Consider the following 19,224-nt stretch of genomic DNA (forward strand, 5'->3'; position numbering starts at 1 on the left):
TTTTGATTATAATCAGTCACTCTGAGTTTTTCATGCAGGCTGAACAGGAAAACAGTCTCCTACACCTATCTCCTGCATTAGCTTCTGATACGAAATAGATATTGAAATGCTAGGATTTGAAAATCCGCACACTGTGATGTCACTTTGTGAATTTGCATTCATGGCCTCGTCCACCTTTGCTCCGCCTATCCCCAGGAAGGCTTTTTACATTCTTTTTGCAGCGAGGAGAGAGCGGAAAGTGAGTTGGTGACAGTAACTTTGCAACATGGCTGAACGTGTTCTGTTAGCCAATCAGAAGCGAGGTGTGTGCATATCATTAACAATAATGAGCAATCCTGCTATTTTCAGCCCCCCTCTGGACCAACAGGAGCATCATAGCTTTTTAAAATAACTCATAATGCATTTATTTACAGTAGAGAACACTGCTAATGTATTGAATATACAAATAAACCACACCTTTAACATGTGGGGCTAGATAAATTCCTCAATTTATCCAGCTTGTTGTCATTGCAGCACATTTAGATAACACCTTTGTCTAAAACACGTGTCGTCATTGAGATGCTGAGTCATATTTATGACTGTTTTTCATAATCAACCAAATTCTCTAGGAGGAGAACATTTAGCAGCTCCTTCTGTCTGCCTGTGTCTGTACAGGATCTGCTCGGGTGCAGGATCGGCTCGGGGTCCTTCGACTGCCGATGACGTCACATTATTGCAAATCTACTCGGCTTTCACACATACGTGTTGGAAAGACATCAGCAGTTTTGTTAATAAATTCTTGTTTGTTAACACCTAAATGTTTTCTTTATAATTGTAATTTGTTAATAAAACACCATATTATCTTTGTTTTGTAAAGAATGTGAAACTGCATAAAACCAACATCGGACTGACAAAACATAGAACAGTTCTTATATGTGAAGCCATATCTGTTTGTATTAATGTGGGGTCCATCTGTATATTTCCTTACTTGTTATCTAAATACATTCTTTGACTCAAAATATTGCTTGGTGTCTTTCAATAAAGTTCTTATATTTTATTTTGCCCCATTTCATCAACATCAAGAGCTTTTGAGGGTCACCGTTTATCATTTGCTTATATTTTACATTTCCTTTAGAAATTCAAACATATTTTCTCCAAAAAGTGTTGATTTTTGGACTACAGGACTACAACCGCTAAGACTACGACCGCAAATTTTTTCTGACCAATCAAAATCATAACGTGATAACGTAACTTCCGTAAGCTTCATGTTCAGCCAATCAACTACTTTGACGTCATCAACAGTCGAAGGACCCCGAGCCGATCCTGCACCCGAGCAGATCCTGTACCGACACCGGATTGGTGCTGCGCCTGCAGTGATGCAGGCGTTATACCGGTCTGTCGGGGTGAAGAGAGAGCTGAGCCAAATTGAAAAAATAAGAAGTGATTATATCAACTTCCCTATCCTTCCTAAAGGGAAAGAAGTCCAGTTTAAAATTTTGAATAAAATTTACCCAACAAATAGACTCCTTGGGGATAGATTCAATATAGAAACTGGTAATTGTGTATTTTGTGAAACAGAAGAGGAGGACTTAGACCATCAATTTTTTGTGTAATTTTATACAAATATTTTGGTTGGATTTCCATCCTGGCTTTGTTCCAGTATGATTCAAATTACCCCATTTACCTTAAATATGATAATGTTTGGATTGTTTTTGAAAGAACAGAAAGTTAATTATGGTGTTAATGTGTAATTAATTTTGTACAAGCAATTTATATATAAAGTCATTTTTTTAATACCAAACCAACACTGGTTTATTGAAAAAATGACTTAAAATTATTGGTTAAATCTTTGACTTTATAAAATGCTGGGTTATTTTTCTAACCCAAGTGCTGGGTTAAGGCTGAATTTTTAGAGGTTGGGTCAATTTAACACATAATTGGGTTAAAAATTCTGACCCAGCGTATTGGGTTAAAAAAGGCGGGAAATAGTAAGATTCTCCCCCTTGTCTGTGAGCCTGCTTCACCATTTTAAACCAGAGGATGACACGGACATTAATGGAGCTTCACACCAGCAAGGATTTAAAATAAGGTAAGACGTTACTAATGAAGCGTTTAAAGATTAATTTCATTAAAACTGGACATGTAGTTGATAAAGTATTGGATTTTTAGCCTGTCTGTTCAAGACAACCGACTCATAGTTTAGATTAGGTAGCTGGCTACTTAGCTTCCTAGCATATATATATATATATATATATATATATATATATATATATATATATATATATATATATATATATATATATATATATAATATATATATATATATATATATATATATATATATATATATATATATATATATATATACATATATATATATTAGTGGTGGGCATAGATAAATTTTTTAAATCTAGATTAATCTCACTGTAATCTTGGAATTAATCTAGATTAATCTAGATTAAAATGGCTCATTCAAATTCTGCCAAAGGCATATGTGTGCGCTACCTAGATAATGAATTAAAGCAAGTCTTTGAGAATGGAGGAGTATTTCTTGTTTCAATAATGCATCGCAGACTGATAAAGCAGTTTTACTACGATAACTGATGATGAAAATAAATAATGATCAATAAGTATTTGTGTTTAATAGCTGTTTATTCAGTTCAACAAATTCTGCACTGTAGGTCTACAGAATAGGTCATGATTAACTATTTACAGTCAGTAGCATTTGGTCAATCAGTCCAAGCTCTATTTCCCCTTCTTCCACCAGTCACTCAAGCAGACCAGCTTGTTCACATTGTCTGGTGACAAACTAGATCTTCTCTTCTGCACAATATGGCCTGCTAAAGAAAAAAGTATATAGATATATATATACACACACACACAAACTATCTGGCCTGGGGAGGGAGTTTAATTTCTGGGGTGCCCTTCCAATGCCCCCCTTTAGTTTGCATGTAGGATCGCCTCTGGTGTATAGGAGAGAGCTGGAAATGATGCCACAGCTCACCTGTATGAGCAGAAGCTAACTGTTGCTGTTGTTGTCTCTGAAAACGGCAAGGGGAGATATCCTAGCTCAACTTTTCTAAACAAATATAAAAATTTATGAGTAAATTATTTATTATTACAGGTGAATTTGAGTTGAAGCCACATGAACAACGACCTGTAGAAACACTTTATCACTTTATCACAATAAACAGCTGCTAAAAGAGCTAAACTTATTTGGAAACCGCACCTGTCTGAGAAAGTCTTGTCTCGGTTTTCTCACATCCGAGCGCTGCTTCAGCCGCGGACGGTGAAGTGTGGCCCGGGGAAAGCCCGGCTGGAAATGTCGGAGGTAAACAAAACAAAATAAAAAGAATGAAAGTCTGATTTATGGATTAAACTCTGGTGAAAGTACATAAATTATTTACTTGTCCCGCGCGATGAGAAGGGAGAAGCGCTGCTGGTGGCGAAGGTGCGACTGTTCGGCTGCATGGGGAACATTAAACTCCGCGAGCCTGGTGTCCGTCCATACCATCGGTCCATACCGTTTATTATGTCGATGGTCCATACGTACGATGATCCGCGCCAAGTATACATCTGCGCCCACCAGGTATCCTTCCGCGCAATGTGAAAGTCATCATAGTTTACTTAGTATAGACCTAGATCCCAACCCAACTTTGAGAATAGATTAACGGCGTCATTTTTTTTATCGCGCGATAAGAGGCTGGCTATGCCGCAGCGCGTTAACGCCGATAACGGCCCACCCCTAATATATATATATATATATATATATATATATATATATATATATGTTTTAGATAGAATGTAACACAGAATCCGCAGCACAAGTGCTCTGGAAAATGTTGTGATCTTCTGTCCACACTCCCTGACATAGTGAGGCTCTACTGGGGGACGTTAGGCCTTCTGGCTATTTTATACCAGTGGTAGCATCCCTGCTAACAGCAGAGGGCCTTTATGCTACAGTCATGTGAATAATGTAACACATTTCAATTTTACAGACAAATGGGTGGATGTGGCTTTGTTGTTGCTGCCAGTGCTTCTCCAAACTGCACCATACAAGTTGAAGGAGAGCGTTCCGACCAAGCAGAGGTTCAGCAGGCCTTCACTGACTTCCAACCTGTAAGTTCTGTTATTTTTTACTTCAGTTATCATTCACAGCCCACTCCAAATATGTTTCAACATCTGTTTGTGAAATCATAACCTTTATGCCTAAATCTGTTCTTTTTTTCCTCTATCCCCCTCAACTTAGACTGGAACCAGTCTGGTGAAGAACCTGAATGGGACCACAGTGGAACACCACATGTCCTTATGGCTGCAGAAGACCATCGATGTTCCCAAGAATTTTTGATCATCAATGGAACTGGAATACGCATCTGTTCTTAGACATTTTTTGTGTTGATGTCAACTATCCAAAACCACGTGCACAGATTTGGGGGTTTATTCAGACATTTATCTTTGCATCATGAATCTAATGCTGTGAAGCTTTGAGGGCTCATGTTGCTATGATGTAAGGTTGATTTTCTGCTGACTAACGCATTAAGGTGAGTGTTGGGTGTTGATGAACATTTACTTCACTACAGTTCTTCCATTAAAGTTGTTTAACATGTTTAAGACATTACAAGTTACGAAATGTTTAATATTTGTCATTAAAAAATGTAATTAGGAGTCATTTACATAACAAGTTAGAATATGAATGCATGTTTAGAGAAAGTAGAAAATTAACTTTATTTGTTATCTTTGTATTTTGAAAATTAACATAATTTTTGTGATAAAGATTTGACTGAGACATGTTCATTTTGTTTCATTGAATTATTCAATTTGTATTTTATTTATTGTATTGTATTTACGGTAGAATTGGGTCATTTTAACCCAAGCTTTAGTAATTTAATAACCCAGAAGTTGGGTTATATTTTTAACCCAGTTTTGGGTAGTCCTAACTATACAGTTGGGTCATTTTAACCCATTGATTGGGTTGCAAGCATAACCCAATAAGCTGGGTCAAAATCATAACCTAACCCTGCTTGGTTAAAATAACCCAGCACTGGGTCGGTCCCTTTTTGACCCAGCACCTGGGTTACAAAACAACCCAAATTGGGTTATTTTTAACCCAGCAGTTTAAAGTGTGTAGTTAAAAAGAAAAAGGCTGATTTTTTTATTTCCTTTGTAGAAGGTTTTAAGTTAGTGAATTAATAATCTGTTAATTATGTGACCTCATCTTTAAATTTTCTTTTTTTTTCCTATACATGAAAGTTGTTAATATGTAAGGAATGATTATTCTCTGAATATGTAATGTAGGGTGCATTTTGTTTGTATGTTATCTTTTCTAATAAGAAAAAAAACGAACAGCGCGGGTGAGGGATCTAGCTAATATTAAATCTATGTGCATAAACTCAGAAACGAACGCTCGGCCAGCGTCTGCACGTCAATCACGTGACCAAGCGTAAGCGTCGGGTCTGCATCTCCTTTCCGTCACTACTACCTGCCAGCAGCGTCTGCACGTCAATCACGTGACCAAGCGTAAGCGTCGGGTCTGCATCTTCTTTCCCTTTAATACGTCACTCACTGTTACCTGTTAGCTCATTTCAGCCTTGTGGTTGGTAGGTGTTGCACGTCGGATACCGGTTGGGGACAAAAAACTTTTCAAAGGAGTTTCGTGTTTTTCTGGCTTATTTCACTTCTGATAACTAGCAGTTTAACCACAGGTGAGTTTTTACAAAGCAGACATTCAGCTTTTTTCTAAAGAAACTCAAAGGTTCTTTATGTCTGAGGAGCACAGTACCCTGAGACTTGTGACTGAATTCAGTTTATCCACTGTCACCGATTCAGTTAAACAGCCAATCCAGGAATCCAGAATGAACGAATATAGTAGAATTCAAGCCTTAAAACAGAACATCAGTAGGGAGCGTGAAGGATTTGAGGAAACCCCGTTTCACCAAGTCATATCTGAGCCCAGTACTCAGAGCCTTGACACTGAATTCATGTTTCCCTCTGTCAGTGGTGCAGTTAAACAGCAAATTCAAGAAACCAGAATGAAGGAAAATTCTATTATTCAAGGATTAAAGTTTAAACTCACAGCTCTGATTCAAGGGCTTGAAGAACAAATGTTTAAACTTCAAAAAGATCGAGAAGATTTTGAAATCAGCAAAGTTAGATCAATTGAGGAAATAGAGGGTATGAAATCTCTTCTGCTGGATCAGAGAAAAGACTTTGAAGAGGAAAGATCTCGATCAGATTACGAGATAGATCAAATTCAGACTTTTCAGCAAGATGAAAGAGAAATGATTGAACTTGTGAAAGGCAATTTAGCAGTTCAGAGCAACGACCTGCAGGGAGAAAAAGTAAGATTACAGGAGGAATGGCATCATCTCGAGCAGGCAAAACTCCAAATGAAAGAGGTTTATGAAAACCTACAGGAGGAAAATGAGAAATTGAAGACGCACATAAAGGACATCGAGAGAGCCAAAGCAGACGCTGATAGAGAGATTGAAAACATGAAAATTCAACTCGAAGCAGATAAAACGTTGTTTGAACAGACGAAGAAAAGCTCAGAGCTGGAGTTTGTAACTATGAGAGAAGCTTTGGATGATGAGAAACGTCAGCTTGACTGTGAGAAAACAGAGTTTGAGAAAACAAAGACTGAATCACAGCAGGAGATAAGAGACACCATTCAAATGCTGAATGATGAGAAAATGTGTCTAGAATTTAGAACTGGACATCTAAACGAAGAGAAACGCGAACTGGAAGCCAGATCCCAGCTCGTGGACAAGCAGAAGGCTACAGTTGAGGAAGAAAGGCAGGAACTTCAGGAACAAATTATTAAACAAAACGATGAGAAAAAGAAACTGGAGGAAACGAAGATCAAATTGGATCAGGTCTACGACAAACTGCTGGAAGGTAAAGCTAAACTGAAGAAAAACATCCAAAAGTTTAAGACTAACAAAGCAGAAATGCAGGAGATGATGGGAAGTCTAGAAGAACAGAAAAAGGTGTTCGACGAGACAAAGAAAAGCTCTGAGCAGGATTTAATAAATATGAGAAAAGCTCTGGATGATGAGAAACTTCTGCTTGAAGCTAGTAAAGAAAACCTAAATATGCAGAGAATTGCGTTCGAACAGAAAAAGACTGAAACCGAACAGGAGATAAGAGACACCATTCAAATGCTGCATGATGAGAAAATGTATCTAGAAATTAGAATTGAAAATCTTCACAATGAGCAATCTGAGTTTGAACAGAAAAAGACTGAAACTGAACAGGAGATAAGAGACACCATTCAAATGCTGAATGATGAGAAAATGTGTCTAGAATTTAGAACTGGACATCTAAACGAAGAGAAACGCGAGCTGGAAGCCAGATCCCAGCTCGTGGACAAGCAGAAGGCTACAGTTGAGGAAGAAAGGCAGGAACTTCAGGAACAAATGATTAAACAAAACGATGAGAAAAAGAAACTGGAGGAAACAAAAATCAAATTGGATCAGGTCTACGACAAACTGCTGAAAGGTAAAGCTAAACTGAAGAAAAACATCCAAAAGTTTAAGACTAACAAAGCAGAAATGCAGGAGATGATGGGAAGTCTAGAAGAACAGAAAAAGGTGTTCGACGAGACAAAGAAAAGCTCTGAGCAGGATTTAATAAATATGAGAAAAGCTCTGGATGACGAGAAACTTCTGCTTGAAGCTAGTAAAGAAAACCTAAATATGCAGAGAATTGCGTTCGAACAGAAAAAGACTGAAACCGAACAGGAGATAAGAGACACCATTCAAATGCTGCATGATGAGAAAATGTATCTAGAAATTAGAATTGAAAATCTTCACGAAGAAAAATCTGAGTTTGAACACAAAAAGACTGAAACCGAACAGGAGATAAGAGACACCATTCAAATGCTGCATGATGAGAAAATGTATCTAGAAATTAGAATTGAAAATCTTCACAATGAGCAATCTGAGTTTGAACACAAAAAGACTGAAACTGAACAGGAGATAAGAGACACCATTCAAATGCTGCATGATGAGAAAATGTATCTAGAAATTAGAATTGAAAATCTTCACAATGAGCAATCTGAGTTTGAACACAAAAAGACTGAAACTGAACAGGAGATAAGAGACACCATTCAAATGCTGAATGATGAGAAAATGTGTCTAGAATTTAGAACTGGACATCTAAACGAAGAGAAACGCGAGCTGGAAGCCAGATCCCAGCTCGTGGACAAGCAGAAGGCTACAGTTGAGGAAGAAAGGCAGGAACTTCAGGAACAAATGATTAAACAAAACGATGAGAAAAAGAAACTGGAGGAAACAAAAATCAAATTGGATCAGGTCTACGACAAACTGCTGAAAGGTAAAGCTAAACTGAAGAAAAACATCCAAAAGTTTAAGACTAACAAAGCAGAAATGCAGGAGATGATGGGAAGTCTAGAAGAACAGAAAAAGGTGTTCGACGAGACAAAGAAAAGCTCTGAGCAGGATTTAATAAATATGAGAAAAGCTCTGGATGACGAGAAACTTCTGCTTGAAGCTAGTAAAGAAAACCTAAATATGCAGAGAATTGCGTTCGAACAGAAAAAGACTGAAACCGAACAGGAGATAAGAGACACCATTCAAATGCTGCATGATGAGAAAACATATCTAGAAATTAGAATTGAAAATCTTCACAATGAGCAATCTGAGTTTGAACACAAAAAGACTGAATCACAGCAGGAGATAAGAGACACCATTCAAATGCTGAATGATGAGAAAATGTGTCTAGAATTTAGAATTGGACATCTAAACGAAGAGAGACGCGAGCTGGAAGCCAGATCCCAGCTCGTGGACAAGCAGAAGGCTACAGTTGAGGAAGAAAGGCAGGAACTTCAGAAACAAATGATTAAACAAAACGATGAGAAAAAGAAACTGGAGGAAACAAAAATCAAATTGGATCAGGTCTACGACAAACTGCTGAAAGGTAAAGCTAAACTGAAGAAAAACATCCAAAAGTTTAAGACTAACAAAGCAGAAATGCAGGAGATGATGGGAAGTCTAGAAGAACAGAAAAAGGTGTTCGACGAGACAGAACAGCTCTGAGCAGTAGATCAGAAACGAGTTATTCATGGAGACAGAGCAGCTGGTGAGTGAATTGAAATGAAAAGCTAATTACTGAATAACTTTTGCTGCACACAGTTTGCTTTACACAGCAGCTCTTGGTTCAGCAGGTTACGTCTAAGTTACCCTAACCCTTACTCAACACATCAGCTGGGTTTCCTTAGATAGAAAATGTTTACATTTGATTAATAAATGAATAAAAATGACACATAAAATAAAAAATACATAAAAAATAAAAATAAACTAACTCTGCCAGAGTGTCCCTTTTGGGTCACGTCTGCCAGTCCCAAGCCTGGATAAAAGAGGAGGGGTTTCATTTGTGACACAAAACAAAAACATGTTTTTATTTCACACTTTTTGTCTCCCTCATGAGAGTATTCTTCTATAGGGAGCCTGAGAGTCCTCTCTTTCCAGGCGGCTCATGAGTTCCCAGGAAGAATGAAAGCAAGTGAACGGGGCTAAAAGAGACATTTTCTAATCTGCTTTGCCTAACGCCCTGAGTCACACACACGTCATACTTCAATTTAAATGAAAAGTAGGATGTGTGTTTCGACCACGCCATAAAACTTGAGATTTGGTAAGTAGCAGCTAAGCTAGGGGAGAGGAGATTCTGTGTTGACGTCATACATGCGACGCACCGACATTTGATTTGCAGTCATGCTAATGACAAATTTTATTGAGCTACTCTCAAAGTACGTGACTGGCGTGGTCAAAACACACTTCATTACCTTTCATTTAAATTGCAGTATATAACATATGTGCGATTCAGGTAAAGTGGATCAGAAAATAGCTCTTTTAGCCCCGTTGACTTGCATCCATTTTTTCATTCTTCCGGTGAACCGTGAGCCGACCGGAAAGGGAGGAGACTTAGGCTCCCTACACGACACACGGCCACTAATGCTAGGTTATTATATAGTTTAGGCATCATTTTTATGTTGTAATTTCTAATAACTAGATAATTCCTGAAGATATTTTAAAAGCAACCTGCCATCTGACACAATGAGACATTTTTATTGCGGTGTTTTAAAGCGCACCTCCACCCGTCCTCTTCGATGACATAATTGAATGAATAATTAACTAATTAATTAAATGGCAGGCCAATTAGAGAGGCATTCTTGCTGTGTTTTTCACTAAATACATCACTAAATGAATCTTGGGGTGACGTTGAGGTGATACATCACACTTCCAAGACCAAGACATTGTTTTCATGTGTCTTATGTAGGGGTGCAGTACTCTGCTTTCTTTTGAATTATTTGACAATAATCACTAATTTCGTAACTAATGAGTTAGTAAAACAAATCGCGTTAGACACTGCTTCCAAAAGAAGCACATTTCATTACCATTACATTACAGTATTTTTTTCTTGGATTGTGTGAATCTAAAGTCTCAATGAGACATGCATCGGTCTTTTACGCAGACTGGTGCCTGGGTCCTAATCCTGATCCCTTCGTTTATTTAGTCACTGGAGCTGGCTGCACATGTCCTCAGATGCATTTTTCAAACATTTTTAGTTTATAGGGGTGCGACGACTCTGCTCTCTTATTCTTTATGATAGGACCTGTTTGAAAGCGAGATGTCACAGCCATCTCAAGCCGTTTTAATCTCATGAAAAAAATATATAAGTCAAATAAATAATTACACCCCCCACCCCACCACCACCACCTTCTGAAACAGATACACAAGATGGAAAAAAATATATATCAGTTGGTGATCGATAGGTAACATCCGCCGATACTGATGCATCCCTAATTGTTAGACATTATTTTTTCAGCGAATCTGTTTTTGGCAGACAGCAAGCTCAAATGGTGGCGGTGGCAGCCTGAAGTGTTTCCATCCAGTTGACCTAAATGGTAAATACAATCAAATAAACAGATTACAATTAAAATTTAGTCAAAGATCAAAGGTAAAAAAGATCAAAGGTAAAAAGAAGTTACTGGTTACTTTTGGTATTTGATTTTTAATGTGTCTGAGTTATTTTCATTCATTGCGATCCAAATACATCAATGCTTTCCAGTTTAACACTGGTGGTCGCCGATACACATGGACATTGGGCTGAGTCTGCTCCTTAATGGTGAATGGCTGCAGTGGGTGGCCGTCCACGGCCGTGATGCGAATGTGACCGGTGACAGGAACCAGGGATACCTTCAGCTGGGCGGCCTGGCCACGCTCCATAAAGTCATAGGCAGCCCCGGTCAGGCAATCGCCCCTGGGAATGGGCAGAAGGCAATTGAGCGCCAGGTAGGACACCCCCATGTCCTCCTGGTGGTGGTGTTTTCTGGCCATTTGGGACATGCGGCTCGCCGGTGTTGGGGGAACCACAGTAGGCACAAAGGCCCTGGAGCCAGCGTCTTTCTTGTTCTGAACGGGGCAGACCTCCAAGGAACCTCCATAGGTTCTGCAGCTTGTTGTTCCTCCGGTAGGGGTTGTGGAGGTTGGCAGGCAGCAGAGCTGCCACTTCAACCTTTTGGTCTTAATGAGGATTTTGAAATGTCTGTATTTCTCTAAATAATAATATATTTGTTGGATTATTATACATATATATTATTGCCTTGCTCTATGATGGCTTTTTTAGCTTGATGCCTGCAATGTATTAATCTCTTCCTTCGGTTTTTATAAGATCCTGTAAGCTTCTTGTGCCAGTCACTATGTTTTGTGAATGGGACTCCATCCCCCATAATGCTTTGTTGTGTGGAATTAGCACAGGTGTATTACATCAGCAGTTCTTCTTATCTAGGAACACTCTGCATGAACATGCACAATTCCTGATGAAGGTCTTTTGACCAAAAGCTGGAGAAGAATAAATACTATATCATCACAGACTGAAGTCTATGGATTTTGTTCCTCTACATGTCACTTTGGATAAAAGCATCTGCCAAATAAATAAAGCATAAACAAATGTACTTTGTTACTTTCCACCACGGATTTTTGATTATAATCAGTCACTCTGAGTTTTTCATGCAGGCTGAACAGGAAAACAGTCTCCTACACCTATCTCCTGCATTAGCTTCTGATACGAAATAGATATTGAAATGCTAGGATTTGAAAATCCGCACACTGTGATGTCACTTTGTGAATTTGCATTCATGGCCTCGTCCACCTTTGCTCCGCCTATCCCCAGGAAGGCTTTTTACATTCTTTTTGCAGCGAGGAGAGAGCGGAAAGTGAGTTGGTGACAGTAACTTTGCAACATGGCTGAACGTGTTCTGTTAGCCAATCAGAAGCGAGGTGTGTGCATATCATTAACAATAATGAGCAATCCTGCTATTTTCAGCCCCCCTCTGGACCAACAGGAGCATCATAGCTTTTTAAAATAACTCATAATGCATTTATTTACAGTAGAGAACACTGCTAATGTATTGAATATACAAATAAACCACACCTTTAACATGTGGGGCTAGATAAATTCCTCAATTTATCCAGCTTGTTGTCATTGCAGCACATTTAGATAACACCTTTGTCTAAAACACGTGTCGTCATTGAGATGCTGAGTCATATTTATGACTGTTTTTCATAATCAACCAAATTCTCTAGGAGGAGAACATTTAGCAGCTCCTTCTGTCTGCCTGTGTCTGTACAGGATCTGCTTGGGTGCAGGATCGGCTCGGGGTCCTTCGACTGCCGATGACGTCACATTATTGCAAATCTCGGCTTTCACACACACGTGTTGGAAAGACATCAGCAGTTTTGTTTGTAAATTCTTGTTTGTTAACACCTAAATGTTTTCTTTATAATTGTAATTTGTTAATAAAACACCATATTATCTTTGTTTTGTAAAGAATGTGAAACTGCATAAAACCAACATCGGACTGACAAAACATAGAACAGTTCTTATATGTGAAGCCATATCTGTTTGTATTAATGTGGGGTCCATCTGTATATTTCCTTAGTTGTTATCTAAATACATTCTTTGACTCAAAATATTGCTTGGTGTCTTTCAATAAAGTTCTTATATTTTATTTTGCCCCATTTCATCAAAATCAAGAGCTTTTGAGGGTCACCGTTTATCATTTGCTTATATTTTACATTTCCTTTAGAAATTCAAACATATTTTCTCCAAAAAGTGTTGATTTTTGGACTACAGGACTACAACCGCTAAGACTACGGCCGCAAATTTGTTCTGACCAATCAAAATCATAACGTGATAACGTAACTTCCGTAAGCTTCAAGTTCAGCCAGTCAACTACTTTGACGTCATCGACAGTCGAAGGACCCCGAGCCGATCCTGCACCCGAGCAGATCCTGTACCGACACCGGATTGGTGCTGCGCCTGCAGTGATGCGGGCGTTATACCGGTCTGTCGGGGTGAAGAGAGAGCTGAGCCAAATTGAAAAAATAAGAAGTGATTATATCAACTTCCCTATCCCTCCTAAAGGGAAAGAAGTCCAGTTTAAAATTTTGAATAAAATTTACCCAACAAATAGACTCCTTGGGGATAGATTCAATATAGAAACTGGTAATGGTGTATTTTGTGAAACAGAAGAGGAGGACTTAGGCCATCTATTTTTTTGTGTAATTTTATACAAATATTTTGGTTGGATTTCCATCCTGGCTTTGTTCCAGTGTGATTCAAACTACCCCATTTACCTTAAATATGATAATGTTTGGATTGTTTTTGAAAGAAAAGAAAGTTAATTATGGTGTTAATGTGTAATTAATTTTGTGCAAGCAATTTATATATAAAGTCATTTTTTAATACCAAACCAACACTGGTTTATTGAAGAAACGACTTAAAATTATTGGTTAAATATTTGACTTTAGTTAAAAAGAAAAAGGCAGATTTTTTTATTTCCTTTGTAGAAGATTTTGAGTTAGTGAATTAATAATCTGTTAATTATGTGACCTCATCTTTAAATTTTCTTTTTTTTTCCTATACATGAAAGTTGTTAATATGTAAGGAATGATTATTCTCTGAATATGTAATGTAGGGTGCATTTTGTTTGTATGTTATCTTTTCTAATAAGAAAAAAAAACGAACAGCGCGGGTGAGGGATCTAGCTAATATTTAAATCTATGCGCATAAACTCAGAAACGAACGCTCGGCCAGCGTCTGCACGTCAATCACGTGACCAAGCGTAAGCGTCGGGTCTGCATCTCCTTTCCGTCACTACTACCTGCCAGCAGCGTCTGCACGTCAATCACGTGACCAAGCGTAAGCGTCTGGTCTGCATCTTCTTTCCCTTTAATACGTCACTCACTGTTACCTGTTAGCTCATTTCAGCCTTGTGGTTGGTAGGTGTTGCACGTCGGATACCGGTTGGGGACAAAAAACTTTTCAAAGGAGTTTCGTGTTTTTCTGGATTATTTCACTTCTGATAACTAGCAGTTTAACCACAGGTGAGTTTTTACAAAGCAGAAATTCAGCTTTTTTCTAAAGAAACTCAAAGGTTCTTTATGTCTGAGGAGCACAGTACCCTGAGACTTGTGACTGAATTCAGTTTATCCACTGTCACCGATTCAGTTAAACAGCCAATCCAGGAATCCAGAATGAACGAATATAGTAGAATTCAAGCCTTAAAACAGAACATCAGTAGGGAGCGTGAAGGATTTGAGGAAACCCCGTTTCACCAAGTCATATCTGAGCCCAGTACTCAGAGCCTTGACACTGAATTCATGTTTCCCTCTGTCAGTGGTGCAGTTAAACAGCAAATTCAAGAAACCAGAATGAAGGAAAATTCTATTATTCAAGGATTAAAGTTTAAACTCACAGCTCTGATTCAAGGGCTTGAAGAACAAATGTTTAAACTTCAAAAAGATCGAGAAGATTTTGAAATCAGCAAAGTTAGGTCAATTGAGGAAATAGAGGGTATGAAATCTCTTCTGCTGGATCAGAGAAAAGACTTTGAAGAGGAAAGATCTCGATCAGATTACGAGATCAATCAAATTCAGACTTTTCAGCAAGATGAAAGAGATTTGATTGAACTTGTGAAAGGCAATTTAGCAGTTCAGAGCAACGACCTGCAGGGAGAAAAAGTAAGATTACACGAGGAATGGCATCATCTCGAGCAGGCAAAACTCCAAATGAAAGAGGTTTATGAAAACCTACAGGAGGAAAATGAGAAATTGAAGACGCACATAAAGGACATCGAGAGAGCCAAAGCAGACGCTGATAGAGAGATTGAAAACATGAAAATTCAACTCGAAGCAGATAAAACGTTGTTTGAACAGACGAAGAAAAGCTCAGAGCTGGAGTTTGTAACTATGAGAGAAGCTTTGGATGATGAGAAACGTCAGCTTGACTGTGAGAAAACAGAGTTTGAGAAAACAAAGACTGAAACTGAACAGGAGATAAGAGACACCATTCAAATGCTGAATGATGAGAAAATGTGTCTAGAATTTAGAACTGGACATCTAAACGAAGAGAAACGCGAGCTGGAAGCCAGATCCCAGCTCGTGGACAAGCAGAAGGCTACAGTTGAGGAAGAAAGGCAGGAACTTCAGGAACAAATTATTAAACAAAACGATGAGAAAAAGAAACTGGAGGAAACGAAGATCAAATTGGATCAGGTCTACGACAAACTGCTGGAAGGTAAAGCTAAACTGAAGAAAAACATCCAAAAGTTTAAGACTAACAAAGCAGAAATGCAGGAGATGATGGGAAGTCTAGAAGAACAGAAAAAGGTGTTCGACGAGACAAAGAAAAGCTCTGAGCAGGATTTAATAAATATGAGAAAAGCTCTGGATGATGAGAAACTTCTGCTTGAAGCTAGTAAAGAAAACCTAAATATGCAGAGAATTGCGTTCGAACACAAAAAGACTGAAACCGAACAGGAGATAAGAGACACCATTCAAATGCTGCATGATGAGAAAATGTATCTAGAAATTAGAATTGAAAATCTTCACGAAGAAAAATCTGAGTTTGAACAGAAAAAGACTGAAACTGAACAGGAGATAAGAGACACCATTCAAATGCTGCATGATGAGAAAATGTATCTAGAAATTAGAATTGAAAATCTTCACAATGAGCAATCTGAGTTTGAACACAAAAAGACTGAAACTGAACAGGAGATAAGAGACACCATTCAAATGCTGCATGATGAGAAAATGTATCTAGAAATTAGAATTGAAAATCTTCACAATGAGCAATCTGAGTTTGAACACAAAAAGACTGAAACCGAACAGGAGATAAGAGACACCATTCAAATGCTGCATGATGAGAAAACATATCTAGAAATTAGAATTGAAAATCTTCACAATGAGCAATCTGAGTTTGAACATGTAACCGGATTACAGGATACAATAAGATAATTAAAAGAAAAAATAAACAAATGGGCCAATAATTAGGTTCGGGGAGAATTGGAGGTTGTTTAAGAATGACTGGAGTCACGGGTATAGCATGAAACGGTTTATATACTAAATTTTAATAATAATGGGAAATATAACACATAAAGATAACACACAAAAACAGATGAAAACAATCGACAATAGTAAAATGGTCGGTATGAGATTTGATCATATGAGTCACAAGTCAGCCGGCGTCAAGTCAAATCCCCACGCTTGGGGTGAAAGTCAGAGTCCGGTGGTGCGATTTTTTCCTACCACACCGTTGAGATTGTTCACAGAAGAGAGCAGTCTGCTCTTCAGTTACTTGAGATGTCCTGGTTCGTTCAGTGGTTAAGGCTCGCCATCTCCCTCGTCAGGAAGAAATCCAGTTCTCGTTCCAAGTGAGTGATCATAGGAGTCGGGATCAAACCCAAGGAAAAAAAAAACCCAGCCTGTAAACAACAGGACTGTTAGCAAGTTGGCATCGACCCTTCTCGTCACATCACAGCATAAAGTCTTACAGACTTAAACAAATGCTTCACTCTATTGGCATAGCCAATCATGTTTGGGTTCACAGTTCAACTAACATAACATCAATTTGATTGTCTATTAAAATAATTCTCAGTAGCTCTGGAAATATAATTACATATGACAACAATTGTTCAGCTCAATAGGCTCAGTTAGATTCTATTACTCTACACTATTCGACAAGAAATACATTCATGACAACAAGGATACATTTAGTTGTGTTTCTATACAGCATTGTGACACCTTGTATATCTGTAACACAATAAATAAATAAATAAATAAATAAACAAACAAATAAATAAATAAATAAATAAAATTTTCTATAACAAAATTAAACAAAATATAAATTCTGGTCCTTTGGTCCACCTTTGTAAAATAATTCCTCCCTAATCAGTTAGCTTTTATTTATTTTTATTTATCTATTTTTTTTATTATTAAATGTTTGGTTAAGGGACGCATTGCTAATTCTATGGCGTTAGCTATAACGCCCCTGAGGACCTTGTACATCTAGGCCATACCACCATTAACTGGCGGTTTGAGCCGTTAACTCCTGGGAATCCCATATGCCCTACCGCCGTTAACTGGCGGTTTGAGCCGTTAACTCCTATATGCCCTACCACCGTTAACTGGTAGTTTGAGATGTTAACTCCTGGGATCTAACGTCTAGCAGCCCACTGCTGTCACCTCGGTTGCTGTAATTAGCTTTTTGAATTTAATAATTTACTGAATTTAATCTCATTCACTCACCAACGCGCTCCAACGGTTCCCTCCTACAGAGGATTGGTTCACTCTGTCGTCTCCACACAAATCTATAAGAATGGAATTAATTTGATAAGCTATTTAAGTTTCCTTTTTTTTAAGTTGCATCGTTAGCTTTTTCTCTTCTTTTTTCTTTACTCACCGCGTTGGTTCCAAGTTCCTAGCTCTTATTAGAAGGAGTCAAGTCCGCCTCTCCCTCTATCTATGCGGCACCCAAATCAGGGTTCTTCACGGCCTCGACCGTTGTTTTTTTTTCTCTCTCTCTCTCTCTCTAACCGCTCAGTCTTTGCTTTCTGTATCTGCGTGCTGCACAGCCGTTTGTCTCTCCTCTCGCTCAGCTGCGTCGCACGGTTTTATTTCGCGGAGGCGGGACTTATTTCTCTCAGCCAATGAAATTTCAGATTCCCACCTGGACCAATAGTATACAGCTTTCCTCTTCTGTTTCTGTTAGTGATGTTCAAGATTCTTGTTTTAACCGATGTTTAATATTAAACTCGTTATTTTAGTTATTCACCCTTCCAATAATTCATTATGAAATTATCTATTAGTTAATTAGATATCTATTAATTAGTATTGTTAATTTCCTTAATTTATATTTTATATTTTATCTAAATTGAGGATGGATCATATTAGTAAGCCAATTAGTTAATACCTCATTAAGGTTCTAGCTTCTGGGTTACATCCTCCCCCATTAAATATCATGCACGTCCCTGTGCATTGTTTCTACGGGGTACACAACTTCTTGAGTAAGAGAGTCAATAAAAGCTTTATTAAGTCCTTGGAAAAGGGACCTAACTACGGTCACTAGTGGATTGCCCAATTGAGAGTAAGTTAGTCTTTGAGGAGGCTGACTACTTCGTTCAGATCTCCTGACATACATCTCTGGTTGCACAGTATCATGCTCATCCGTTTCGGTTTGATTCTCAACTGAGACAGGACGAAGTGAGCTCTCTGTTTCCGACAGAGCTGATGAGCTATTCTCTAAGACTTTGGTCTTTTCAGATGTATGTGTCTGATCGTGTATGATGGGTTCAAAACTTACATCACGTTGCTGCGACTTTAGGACACCATCCAATTGAGGTAGGTTTGTGTTAGTTTCATCCCCCGTTTCTACGTCAGGTAAGTATACTTCGTTTTTTTTCGTTTTTTCAGGTAAGTATGTTGCTGCTTCTTTCACTCTTTCAGGTAAGAATGTCGCAGTTTCACTCATTCTGTCAGGTAAGAATGTTTCGGTGTTGATGCCTTTGTCAAGTAAGGACAATTCAGCATTTTCATTACCAGCTAAGGTTGGTTCCTTGCGATCCCCTGTGTGTAAGGATAGTGTGTTTTGTTGTTGAATATTATTTACCGGTCCTGAATCTGCTATGAGTTCCCTATTTGGCAAGGTGACCGCTATTTGATAGGATGGTCGGTTTAGCACTTGTGGAAGATCAGAGTAATAAAACTCATCTACCTCTTCGTCAAGTGGCTCATCTGGGTCAGGTTCTAAGGCTGAACTCTGTCTTGTATGAGGTCTGCTAGGTTTCGTAACGCGTTCTGTTTCATTTTCTAATGAAGAGAGAAAACCACAAGGCAGTAAAAGATCTCTGTGGAGTGTTCTGTTGGGTCCTTCTCCGTTCTCTGG

At 38.3% G+C, this 19,224-nt stretch overlaps 1 protein-coding gene across 1 annotated transcript; it reads left to right on the plus strand.

The window, feature by feature from the left end:
- Positions 1-14,266: 14,266 nt before the first annotated feature.
- Positions 14,267-16,298, plus strand: LOC129152986 (uncharacterized). Its single transcript, XM_070546609.1, has one exon. The coding sequence runs from the start codon at positions 14,445-14,447 to the stop codon at positions 16,296-16,298; it is 1,854 nt and encodes a 617-aa protein (XP_070402710.1). The 5' UTR covers positions 14,267-14,444.
- Positions 16,299-19,224: the final 2,926 nt, after the last annotated feature.

The sequence above is a fragment of the Nothobranchius furzeri genome, chromosome 17 (genome assembly GCF_043380555.1).
Source record: "Nothobranchius furzeri strain GRZ-AD chromosome 17, NfurGRZ-RIMD1, whole genome shotgun sequence".
NCBI classification, from domain to species: Eukaryota; Metazoa; Chordata; class Actinopteri; order Cyprinodontiformes; family Nothobranchiidae; genus Nothobranchius; species Nothobranchius furzeri.